This window comes from Scyliorhinus canicula, chromosome 11 (assembly GCF_902713615.1).
Source record: "Scyliorhinus canicula chromosome 11, sScyCan1.1, whole genome shotgun sequence".
In the NCBI taxonomy this organism is placed as follows: domain Eukaryota; kingdom Metazoa; phylum Chordata; class Chondrichthyes; order Carcharhiniformes; family Scyliorhinidae; genus Scyliorhinus; species Scyliorhinus canicula.
This window is the reverse complement of record NC_052156.1, coordinates 109067506-109080760: the sequence shown is the minus strand read 5'-3', so window position 1 is coordinate 109080760 and position 13255 is coordinate 109067506. Positions and strand designations below refer to the sequence as shown.

The window sequence follows — 13255 nt, the reverse complement described above, 5'->3', positions numbered from 1 at the left end:
GTTAATAGAATCTACTGGACTTTCCTGTAATTAAACTCAGGTTTTACAGGCAGCAAATTCTGCTCTTTATAATATTCATGAAGAATTGAGCTATCAGTTAAATTTCTATGAGAATAATTACATGAATTGTTTTTCTTATAACCACATTTTAGAGTGCTTCTGTGGCATTACTCATCAGGAGTCCAGATTTTGTAAGGACAAGAACATTAAACCTGCAATGTATTATTTTGCTGTTATGATGAAGTTATGCACCTTCAAAGCTACAAGATAATTAAACAGATGTGAGCTAGTTGCAGGGAGGGATGGCTAAACCCTGAAAAACTGCAATCTTCCTCAACCCGACATGTAAATATCTGCTTCCATTTATTCAGAGATGGGTGGTACAGTTTGAACAGTCTTGGAGAAGCATGGCATCTCATTGTTGTATGCAAATCAGATTCCTACAGCACAATTGGGACACTTTTATATGTACAATCCAAAGAATATTCAATGTTATTTTCAAAAGTGAAGCATGCCCAGAAAATGCAATGATCTGGCTTTGTGGCTTCAGGATAGATTCAGCAACTGGAGCGCAGTGAAATGGAATTGAAAACAGGGCTCCGCCAGCGGCCGGCTGAGACGACAGGGACAGGAGTAAAATGGTGGTTGCAGGGGAGGAACAAATGGTGGAGGAATGAGCGGAAAAGGCAACCCGTCCACTGGTAGAGGAAATATTAGATAACCTGTCTAATGTTAACAGATGGCACCATGAAAAATACATATAACTGGCTGGTGAATACTGTCATCAGGAATCTAGTTTCATCATCAAGACCTGCCAGGCCAGATTGCACAGCACAGCTTTACGAAAACGTAAAGCTTCCTCCACTCTGCCGACAGACTACAAAACGTGGGCAAATAAAGGTATGTGTCATGTTCTGTAGACTGGCCGAAGGGAAAGAGGTACTACAGAACATATTGTTTAAAATAATTTATTATAGAACAAACTGTAAGATAACTCGGATAAACAAACTAACAAACAACGAACACTAAACAATTCTTGTGGAACTACTGCAACTACGTCTATCTTCGAGCACGATCAGCCCCCGTCTCTCAGATCACATGGTAACGAGGTTACAATGCCACCTAGTGATCGGAGGTCGTGCATAACATTATGTACAAACTTACATTATGCATATCATCACAGTATGCATTTGATTAAGATATCAAAATTAATTTAACTGCTGTGCAACCTCACAAATCACACGATTAAAGGAAGAATTGAGCTCTTATATTGAAGCTCAAGAATAGGGTAAAGTGAGTGCGAAAGAATATGTCAGATGAAGTATAATGTGGGAAAATGTTAACTTGTCTACTTTGGCAGGAACAATAGAAATGTAGCACTCTTTAAATGGAGAGTTTGCAATGGTACGGAGGAATCAGTGTCCTGGTATGCGAATCACTAAAGGTTAGCATGTAGGTAAAGCAAGTGATTAGGAAGGCAAATGGAATGCTGGCATTGATTTGCAAGGGGAATAGAATATAGAAATTGTGAATATTTGCTATAGTTCCTTGGCGAGACAAATCTGGAATACTGTGTACAGTTTTGGTCTCCTTATTTGAAAAAGAATATAACTGTGATTGAAACAGTTCAGAAAAGGATCAATCAACTCATTCCTGGGAAAGGAGCTGATCTTATGAGGAAATATTGAACAGGTTGGGCCTATATCCATTGGAGTCTAAAAAAATGAGGGGTGATCTTATTGAAGCATACAAGGTCATGAGGAGACTTGATGGGGTAGATACCTGGTGGATGCGGGGAGATTAGAACCAGGGGACACTGTTTAAAAATAAGAGATCTCACTTTATGACAGAGATGAGGAGAATAATTTTCTTTCAGAGGGTCCTTAGTCTGTGGAACTCTCTTCCCAGAAAGTGGAGGCTGTGCCATTGAGTTCATTCAAAGTAGAGTTAGACAGATTTTTGATAAGACAAGCGAGCTAGGGGTATGGGGCATTTGACACACAAAATACACATTATCTTGTCTCATCTTATGGTATGATTAAGCTGTTATGAATCTTACCTCAAATTTAAACCATTCTGAATTCCACTGGGGGTTGAGAGACTTAGGGAACACATCAGTCTTAAATGTTGTATTACCAAATTTTACCTGCAAGAAACAAAGGGAAACAAAGAAACAAAGGTTTCTTTTTAAACCCCACTACCATACATTTCCTCCTTTAATCAAAGCAGAGGAAGATTTGGAACATTAATTTTGCATCAATCTGCAGGCAGAGATGACTTACTAATGACCCATTCATACATTTATATATAATTTTACATGGCCTCAAATGATCTGAAGAGTCTTGCAGTCAATGGAATATTTTAGAAGTGCAGTTACTGTTGGGAAGCAGAAAGTTCAGCACCAATCTGCTCACATCAAGGTTCCACCAACAGCAAGGAGATAAATGACCACAAAATTTGACTTTCCTTGTGCTGGCTGAGGGACAATGGAAGAACTTTGGTCTTGGCGTTTCCTCTATGTTTTGTGTCTGGTGCGAAAAATGACAATTTGCATTCATATAGCAACAAACTAAAACATCATCACAGAAGCATCATCAAACAAAATTTGATGCAGAGCCACATAGAGATATTAAAGCAGATGGTTAAAAGCTTAGTCAATAATGATGGTTTCATGGACACCTTAAAAGGAGGAAAGATAGAGAGATTCAGAAAGGGAATTCCAGAGTTCATAAACATGGCAGCTGAAGGGACAGTCACCAATGGTGGAGTAATTAACACAAAATGTGCACGTGACTAGAATTGGAGTCGTATAGAGATCTCGTAGGTAAGGCTGGAGAAGATTAGAGATATAGATGGGGGGGGAGCAAACGAGGGATTTGAAAATGAGGTTGAGAATTTTAAAATTGAGGTGCTGTTGGACCAGAAGCCAATGCAGGTCAGTGCACATATGGGTGATGGATACATGGGACTAAGGATAAGGGCAACAAAGTTTTGGATTCGCTCAAGTTTATTGAAAGTGAAAGATAAAAGACTGGCAAGGTGGGTGTTGGAATAGTCAATTCCAGAGTGTTTTTTAAAATAATTTTTATTCAAGATTTTCAACAACATATTTTCTCCCCACGGTTAAAGTAAACAAGCTGTAAATTTACACAGAAACAGAAAAATAAATCCCCCCCGATACAAAGTAATAAATTAATAACGAACAATACAAGGAAGAAAAACATAATAAGCACACCGTCGCAAAAACAAACCCCCTTAACAAGCCCCGAACCCACCACCCCGTACCATTCCCCCCCCCCCCCCCCCCCCAGGTTGCTGCAGAGACTGACCACCCTCTAATCTTTCGCCAGGAAGTCGAGAAAAGGTTGCCATCGGCGGAAGAACCCTTGTACCCCCTCAGAGCAAACTTGACCCTTTCCAGCTTGATGAACCCGGCCATGTCGTTAATCCAGGCCTTCGAGCTCAGGGGCTTCGCGTCCCTCCACTGTAAAAGAATCCTGCGCCGGGCTACTAGAGACGCAAAGGCCAGGATGCCAGCCTCTTTCGCCTCCTGCACTCCCGGCTCCGATGCTACCCCAAAGATCGCGAGCCCCCTGCCTAGCTCCACCCAGGAACCAACCACCTTGGACAGAGTCCCCGCCACCCCCTTCCAAAACCCCTCCAACACCGGACATGCCCAAAACATATGGGTGTGGTTCGCCGGGCCTCCCGAGCACCTCCCGCACCTGTCCTCCCCCCCCCAAAGAACCAGCTCATCCTGGCCCCTGTCATGTGCGCCCTATGCAGCACCTTCAGCTGAATTAAGCTGAGCCGTGCACAAGAAGAGGACGAGTTTACCCTCTCCAGGGCATCCGCCCACGTCCCATCCTCAATCTCTTCCCCTACCTCCTCCTCCCACTTTGCTTTTAGCTCCTCCACCGAGGCCGCCTCCTCTTCCTGCGTCAACTGATGAATTGCCGAGATCTTCCCCTCACCGACCCACGTCCCTGAGAGCACCCTGTCCTGCACCTCCCTAGGCGGCAGCAGCGGGAACTCCGCCACCTGCCGCACCACAAACGCCCTGATCTGCATATACCTGAAAGCATTCCCAGGGGGGAGATCCCACTTCCCTTCCAACTCCTCTAAAGTCGCAAACTTCCCATCGAGGAAAAGGTCCCCCATCCGTCTGATGCTTGCCCTGTGCCAACTCCCAAACCCACCATCCATTCTCCCCGGTGCAAACCGGTGATTGCCCCGTATCGGGGCCCACACTGAGGCCTTCACTTCCTCCCCTGTGCCGCCTCCACTGCCACCAAGGTTTGAGGGACGCCACCACTACCGGACTCGTGGAATATATTGCCGGGGGGAGTGGAAGTGGGGCCGTCACCAAAGCCTCCAAACTCGTATCTACAGGACACCACCTCCAACCTCTTCCATGCGGCACCCTCCCCCTCCATCACCCACCTGCGAATCATTGCCACATTCGCAGCCCAGTAATACCCACACAGGTTGGGCAACGCCAAACCGCCTGCCTCCCTTCTTCCCTCCAGGAATATCCTCCTTACTCTCAGGGCCTTCCGCGCCCACACAACCTCCAGAATACTCTTGTTCACCCTTTTGAAAAAAGCCTTCGGAATCAATATGGGGAGGCACTGGAAAAGAAACAAAAACCTCGGGAGCACCATCATCTTAACCGACTGGACCCTGCCCGCCAAAGAAAGCGGCAGCGCGTCCCACCTCCTGAACTCTTCCTCCATCTGCTCCACCAGCCTCGAAAAGTTACGCCTGTGCAGGGCTCCACAGCTCCTAGCTATCTGGACCCCAAGATATCTAAAGCTCCTCTCCGCCCTCTTCAACGGGAGCTCCCCTATCTCCCTCTCCTGGTCCCCAGGTGCAACACAAACAGCTCACTTTTCCCCACATTGAGCTTGTAGCCCGAATAGTCCCCAAACTCCCCAAGTATCTAGTATCTTCAACACCTCTGGCATCCCCCAGCCGGATCCGCGACGTACAACAGTAAATCATCTGCGTACAACGACAACTGGTGCTCCCCCCCCCCCCCCGCACAATCCTCCTCCAGTTCTTCGAATCCCTCAGCGCCATGGCCAAGGGCTCAATCGCTAACGCGAGGAGCAGGGGAGCTCGTCCCCCGGGAAAGCCGGAAGTCCTCCGACCTCCTCCCGTTCGTCACCACACTCGCCACCGGTGAGCTGTACAGCAACCTCACCCAGCTGATGAATCCCTCACCAAACCCAAACCTCCTGAGCACTTCCCACAGGTAACTCCACTCTGTCAAACGCTTTCTCCGCATCCATCGATGCTACTATTTCTGCCTCCCCAGCCACCGGCGCATCAATTCCCGAGTTACCAGAAGTCTGGATGAGCGGGAAGCACAGTGGCGCAGTGAGTAGCACTGCTGCCTCACGGCGCCGAGGTCCCAGGTTCGATCCCGGTTCTGGGTCACTATCTGTGTGGAGTTAGCACATTCTCCCCGTGTTTGAGTGGGTTTCGCCCCCACAACCCAAAGACGTGCAGGCTAGGTGGATTGACCATGTTAAATTGCCCCTTAATTGGAAAAAATTAATTGGGTACTCTAAATTTTTTAAAAAGAAGTCTGGATGAGGGTTTCAGCAGCTGATGAGCTGAGGCAGGGGCTGAGCCATGCAATTCTATGTTGGTGAAAATAAGTAGCCCTCGTGATGGCGCAGATATGTGGTCAGAAGCTTGTCTTGGGGTCAAACATGATAGCAAGATTGCAAACGGTCTTGCTCATCCTCAATGAGAAGGATGGTGTCAGTGGCTAGTATTTGTTGCGGGTTCCAAAAGAAATGGCTTCTCCTCTATTTAGTTGGAAGAAATCGCTGCACATCCAGTCTGGATATCAGATAAGCAGTCAATTAGAGACAGTAGAGGGATTGAGACAGGTGATGGTGAAATAAACTGGCTTTCATTGGGGCAAGTGTAGAAACAGATGCTACATTTTCAGAGGGAGTCAATGATGCCAAAATATAAAGATGAAAGAGGAAGATGCTGGGGAAAGATCCTTGAGAGAGTCCATAGTTCATGGTGTGGGAATGGGTAGAGAAGACAGTGTAAGTCATCTCTGGTTTTGACTGGAGCGGCAAGAAGAGGTTGTTATGGGCCAGGGTTTAGAGAACACCAAAGTATATCATGGAGTTCACCTGACCTGCAACTTTTCATAGATTTTGCATATGAGGAGCACAAGGGCCCTCATACAGGTGTTATGCAATAGAGATTTTAAGTATTTTTAAACAAAACAAGGTTTATTCTATGAATCCAGTTAGTATTTTATTACACAGCAAACATCTTATCAACTGCCAACACAAATACCCCCCCCAAAGATACAGTACTCTATAGTTAACCCTTAATAACTTTCCTAAAAACATCCATAAGCCAAACACCCTTTTTCTACAAAAACAGTAGGTTTGAATTCCTTATAAACAGGTATTACTTTGAAGTTATCAAGTGATCTGGAGACATTCTTTAGCATGCAGAGAGAGAAACCAAAAATACACCTTCTTTGTTTGACTGCAGCTCCCAACTGAAAACGAAGCCAAAAACTCAGAGCCACAAAGCAGCTTTTAGTTCAAAACAAAAGTACAAGACAGAATCACAGCCCAGCTCCACCCACACAGTGACATCACTGTAGCCATTGGATAAAACACATTTTTCTTAAAGGGAGCCTTGCATGACAAGTTTAAAGAGGCAAACAGATCAAGAAGAACAAGGACAATAGTTTAGCAAGGTTACAGTCACATATGATTTACTTCATAGCATTGCTAAGGGCTCTTCTAGTACTGTAGCAGGGTGGAAACTAGATTGGAAATTCAGAGTTGAGAAAGGTGGACATGGATTTGGGTGGTGACAGTACATTCAAGGACTTTGGCGAGGAAAGGGTACATAGAGCTGGGACTGTAGTTCGCAAGTCAGACAGGACAGGAGTCGCAGCAGGCAGTCTTGGTACAAATCACTTATATCCAACATTTCACGATCGTTGAAGGCACACAAGTGGTTTTCACCCAGATAACATCTGTCTCGGCTCCAAACGGAATTTTGCATGTAAGTGAGTTGTGTGTGCAACTAACTACATGTGCCCAAATCTCTGTGATCTTTGAACTGCCATCCATCAAATCATCCAAACGATTCTCCCACAAAACAGGCCTGGCCAAACTCTCAAAATGTGAGTATCTGACAAATTTACTTATTCAGAGGGTCTCAAAACATAAGAACAATTTGGACATGCGGTAGAAACGAAAGTAATTGTTTTGGCATTTTAGTGTAAGTTGATTGTTTGCTTCATTTATCATCACTGAGAACGGATTCATATTTTCTTTGGGCCGGAATTTTTTTACACTTATTAACATCCATTTTAGATTCAAGCAAATCAAAATATCACTTACATCTTAGCAAATGATAAAATACATAGGGTAGAGGAGCAAAGGAGTCTAAGGATATTGGTGAACTAGTCACTAAAAGCAACATCATTGATCAGCAAAGCAATTATATCTGTGAACAAAGCACTGATTTATTTCATGGGGTGAAGTTATATTAAACTTGTATAATATCCAATCAGGCCACATTTATAGTTGAGTTCTGGCCCCAAAATTACAGCTTGTGGGAGAAGATTAAACAGGTTGAGGCTCTTTTTCTTTAGAAAACAGAAAGCTTAAAATTTTTAAAGATAGAAGTCTTTAAAATTATCAATTGGTAGGGTGCTCTTTCCAAGGGCCGAATGGGCTGAATGGCCTCCTTCTGCACTGCAAATTCTATGATTCTATGGTTGGAAAAGGTAGATGCAGAGAGAATTTTTTCACTTGGGGGACAATCTAAATTTTGGGGCCTTAAATGCAAGACAAATTACTAATAAATCCAGTGGGAAAGGAGGAGAAATTTATTTACTGAGTGGTTAGAATGTGTAACTCACTAGAACAGGTAATGGTAAAGACAAATAGCTGTGATGCTTTCAGAAGAAATCTGGATGAGCTCGAGAGAAAAGTTCATAAAAAGATACACTAAAACAGAGATGAGTTTGCTCGAATGGAAGAGATTTGTGTGGAACATAAATACCAGCACAAATTACATGGGATGAATGACCTCTTTCCGTGTTGCACATACTACTTAATTTTACATAACATTCCAGAGAAATTGAGAGGCTGTTTCGGCTAACTAGACATTGATAATGTTGAACACATTTCAGTGCAACGTCCAGGGAATAAACTCCAGACCTTCGGCACTTTTAGAGTGCCAAGGGACTTTTTACACTTCCCAGAGGAGGCAGACTGGACTTCAGTTTAACACTTCAACCCAAAAGACAGTACCTCTGATAGTGGAGCACTCCCCTCCGTACTGCACTGGAATATTAGGCTAAGTTATGTCTCTGGAGTGGGGCCTGACTCAAGACAATGAGACTAATGGACCCACAGCACAGTTTCCTGGTAAGGCTTCTTGCCTAGCTGGCAAGAGGGCTGTGCACTTCTCTTGTTTTTTGAGGACTCTCTCAGTTAATTGGCTTTCTTTCCCCGCCAGCTTTGCACTCTATATTTCTTGCAATTGATGCTCTTCTATTTGCATCTCCTGCAGTTGAAGACAGCAAATTCATGAAAAGAAATGAAAATCGCTTATTGTCACGAGTAGGCTTCAATGAAGTTACTGAGAAAAGCCAATAGTCGCCACATTCCGGCGCCTGTCCGGGGAGGCTGGTACGGGAATCGACCCGTGCTGCTGGCCTGCCTGGTCTGCTTTAAAAGCCAGCGATTTAGCTGAGTGAGCTAAACCAGCCTCATCACATTGAGGATCACTTCTGTACTGTTTGGTGTGTTGGTAAATATTAATCATTATAAGAAATTTCATGAAAGGCAGCACGGTGGCGCAGAGGTTAGCATTGCTGCCTCAGAGTGCCAACGTCCCAGGTTCGATCCCGGCTCTGGGTCACTGTCCGTGTGGAGTTTGCACATTCTCCCCGTGTTTGCGTGGGTTTGGCCTCCACAACCCAAAGATGTGCCACGCTAAATTGCTCCTTAATTGGAAAAAATGAACTGGGTACTCTAAATTAAAAAAATAAGAAAGTTTATGTAATTTTTACAAACCTCTACAAATGCATCGGTTAGGTCACTGGCCCTGTCCATAACCGGCAGGTGCCGGCCAGCCACAATCCTGACTTTCAGCTTCCCCGGCATCGTTAATGTTTGCTAGAAGAGAAGAAAGGCAGGTTACTTGGCTGTATCTAATAAATCTCTCTTCAAGTACTTGTTTTAACTTCAAAACCTCCAAGAGATGCTCTGCAATCAGAGCACGAACGCATAAATTCAGAAAGAAAACTTCAATCTTCCACTCAGTATTAAACCAACACACAACTCACACACACGAATTTGACAGAATGAGGTCAATTATTGTAGCTCTCGATAATGAAGGGGCATGAGGCTATCAAGTATTTTCTGATTCAGTTTAAGTGAGCAGCTAAGAAGACAGAGGTGGAACTAATGGTCAAAGTGGAAATTTCACGTGGGAGCCAAACAAATTGTTTTCTGTTTTCTCAATAAGCTAAGGCGATATTTATCCAGGGCTTGAAACAGACTGTGAAGCGACAGGCTAGGATCTTGGATGATAAAAAGGGTTAGTTGGATGACTTTAAAACATATTGCAGCTGATTCCAAGTTGCACTTGTTGCTGAGGGATAGCACATAAAGGAAAAGATGGAAGTATATGATAATGCACAATGTTCGGGTTTATAACAATTTTAATAGTACCTGTCATTTAAAAAATCATGCTTCCAACAAGTTGATTATTAATAGACAGAGAACAAGTCTGTTCTACACCATCTTCCTAATGAGCTTGGATATTAAGTGAGACATTAAATATAGCACTTCATTCAAATAAATCAGATAGTTACAAATAAGCAAGTGATTGCATCCAATGGCTCGCCAAGAGGGGCAGTGTGGGAGGATCCTCAATTTACTGACAGAGAGATTAATAAGAACTTGGTGAAAAAAATAGAGAGGGGGATCTGAGAGGTGGTGCAGAAGTACCCAGTTCCTAGATTGGTTTTGAGCAATTTTGATGTGGAGATGTCAATGCTGAACCGGGGTGGGCACAGTAATACGTCCCACAACACCAGGTTAAAGTCCAACAGGTTTATTTGAAATCACAAGCTTTCGGAGCATAGCTCCTTCATCAGGTGACTTTAACCTGGTGTTGTGAGGCTTCTTATTGAGCAAAGTAGACAAGTCTCTTTTGTTCTCAGACTAAATGTTAATAAGCAAGTTATCGTGCAATCATCCTTATTGGTGATGTGCAGTTTGTGGCTTTGACGTTGGGAGTGAAGCACATGTACTTGGTTTCCTGCTCTGAACGTAAATCAACAAGCAATATATAAAATAATTTTGAAATACTTGATATCTACTGTATATTTTTGCAACTTTTGAACACTGTTGGTAAGGAATGGGCAAATCAAGATGCTGGGAGAGAAAAATGTATAGACGTTGAAAGAAATTGCCTCTTGTATTGCTAAGTTTTTTAAAAATTGCAACACAACATAATTAGATAATTCAACTCACTTCACAGAAACAACATCAGAAGGGGCATGTCAACATAGCAATTTACAATGGTAAATGGTGATAAAGGTTGATCAAATGTGGCATTTCTAAATAGACTAGATTTCTGATACGCATACCAAATGTTTAGCAAACAAATCAGACACACAAGTTACAGGTGCACCAGAGTTACATCAGCTGGAAAGCTGGCTTATTTTCGATACCTGTCCAAATTGTTATCTGTTTACAAAATACCGAATGAAAATGTGAAATATCTTGATCATTGTTGTTCGAAAATCAACAATGTTCACACTGTAATTATTTACAGTACTGAATAACCTCTGCCCTGAATTTGTGGCCTTTCCACTGCTGGCTTATCGAATGTTTAACTGCTACCCATCTGTGAAATGTCAAGGTATTAAAGTCACTATATAACTGTAATTTGACAATAGACGTCCAATACTACTAGATTTTTAATAGAAGTGATTGCATGGCTAAGTACAAATCAATTCTGAAGTTTCAACCATTCTCTGACTCATCATCATTCTTTCAGTGAAAATAACAAGCTCTAGTTTGGGGTTAAAGGAGCTCTTGCAACAAGTGTAAATCACTATACTCGCTTTCAATCAACTTCTCCCACTCCAGCACCTTGTTTGATTAAAGTTGCAAAGCAGATGTGCAAAAACACTTCATCATAAGAATCTTTATTAGTGTCACAAGTAAGCTTACTGCAATGAAGTTACTGTGAATATCCCCTAGTTGCCACACTCCGGCACTTGTTCGGGTAAACAGAGGGGGAATTCAGAATATCCAATTCACTTAACAAGCACGTCTTTCGGGATTCGTGGGACCAAACTGGAGCGCCCAGAGGAAACCCACGCAGACACAGGGAGAACGTGCAGACTCCGCACAAGACAGTACCCCAAGCCGGGAACCAAACCTGGGTCCCTGGCGCTGTGAAGCAACAGGGCTAACCACTGTGCTATCGTGCTGCTGCACCAACCATTAAGAGAAGTTGTCCAATTATTTACTCACATTGCGCTTTGTGGGAGCTTGCTGCGTGCAGATTTGCTGCCGCACCTCCCATGTGGCAATCGTGACCACGCTTCAAAAGTACTTCATTGGGTGAATTGAGGTTGTGAAAGACATTCATGTGAGGGACATTATTTCTAAACGCTGAGTGACAAACAAACAGGACGCTAATAGAACAGAGGAACAGGAGGAAGCCATTTAAATGTCCTCAAGCCTACTGCACCATTCAATTAAACCATGGATGATGCTTGATATCCCATAACCTGTGTCTGCGTGGGTTTCCTCAGGGTGCTCCAGTTTGCTCCCACTAGTCCCGAAAGTCATGCTTGTTAAGTGAATTGGAGATTCTGAATTCTCCCTCGAACAGGCGACGGTGGTGATGAGAGGATTTTCAGTCACTTCATTGCAGTGTTAATGTAAGCCTACCTATGACGCTAATAAAGATTATTATTGTAAGTATTGGCTTGGGACACTGAGTGAGAACTTGTAGAATGGCGTCACAGAAATGCAAAACATCAGTGCACCTGAAACTTAAATGGTGGAAAAGGAGAGATGAAGGGGAAAGGAATCTGAACAGCGTAGGAAAAGTCAGTGCTTTGCAACTCGGGGGAAGAGTGTTAGTCATCCAAAACACAGCCCAGCAGCAATGTGAGTGAAATGGCCCTCCTCCTTTCTCAACAGCATGAAACCCATCACATTTCTGCCTCTCTCCGGTTCCGAATGAGTCATGTGGGACATGCAATTCTGTTTTTTCTGTCCACAGATGCAGCCAGACCCCGCCACCCCCCCGGAAGCTGTTGCAGCATTTTCTGTTTTTGTGTGGAGTGTGTGTGTAGATGGTGAAGGGGGCGGGGTGCAATAGGGCAAACCGTGCTTTCTCACTCCTGTCAACCGCGAACCGCCTTCTCCATAAACCCCAGCAGCAGGAGAACGAGTACGAACCAGGCCTCGGTATCCGGGCCGCCGCTGCCGCCCCCGGCACAGCTTAAAGGCCCCCCATCCGCCTCTTCAGCCATAACCCCGGCCGAGGCATCGACAGGCGCCAGGCCCCGCGCCTCATGGACTCCCAAAGAAACACACCACCGGCTCCCTGCCGACCCAGGCTCCTCACAATCCCCTCCTCTCCCTCGGATATTGTTGTTATTTGAGGAAGGTTCTCTTCCCCCTCTCCACTCCCGAAAAAAAATGAAAACAAAATCGCGGAACTGCAACTCCTCAGCCACTGCCCACAGAATTACTTCCAGCGTCACCTGTGCCTTCACTTCCGGGGCAGCCCAGTCAGTGACCCACCCCCAAACCAAAGTCATGAACATCTCTTAGTGGCTAGATACACAGTGTGTGTGAGAGAGTGGTGGGTTTACATATTCTCCATGGTTATACTGCAACCAGGAGTCCAGTTACAGGCAACAAGCAATGGCTGGATAAAAGCAAATTACTGCAGATGCTGGAATCTGAAAGAAAATCAGAAAATACCGCACAATCTCAACCGGTCTGCCAGCATCTGTGGAGAGAGAAGGAAGCTCACGTTTCGAGTCACGATGACTCTTTGTCAGAGCTGGAGATAGAGTCAGATTTATACTGGGTGGGAGTGTGGCATGGAGTGGTGGGGCTGGATAGAGGGTCAACGATAAGTGGAGATTGATAAAGGTGACGAGAACAGAAAGGCAAGGGGCATGTAAATAGTGAGGATATGG

The 13255-nt window shown here is 44.3% G+C and overlaps 1 protein-coding gene across 18 annotated transcripts in view; it reads right to left on the bottom strand.

Moving 5' to 3' along the window:
• Nucleotides 1-12822, bottom strand: part of c2cd5 (C2 calcium dependent domain containing 5) — a 141422-nt gene extending 128600 nt beyond the window's left edge. For 8 of the 18 annotated variants that reach the window (XM_038811040.1, XM_038811045.1, XM_038811041.1 and 5 more), the window contains exons 1-3: nt 12504-12820; nt 9087-9188; nt 2060-2146 (exon numbers count right to left, since the gene is read on the bottom strand). In XM_038811040.1, coding sequence (XP_038666968.1) covers nt 2060-2146; nt 9087-9176 — 177 coding nt within the window. In that variant the 5' untranslated portion in view covers nt 9177-9188; nt 12504-12820. Of the gene's footprint in view, nt 1-2059; nt 2147-9086; nt 9189-12503 lie in introns of all 18 variants that reach the window. The other 10 variants (XM_038811048.1, XM_038811051.1, XM_038811036.1 and 7 more) reach the window with 3 other exon arrangements.
• Between the last annotated feature and the right edge of the window lie 433 nt (nt 12823-13255).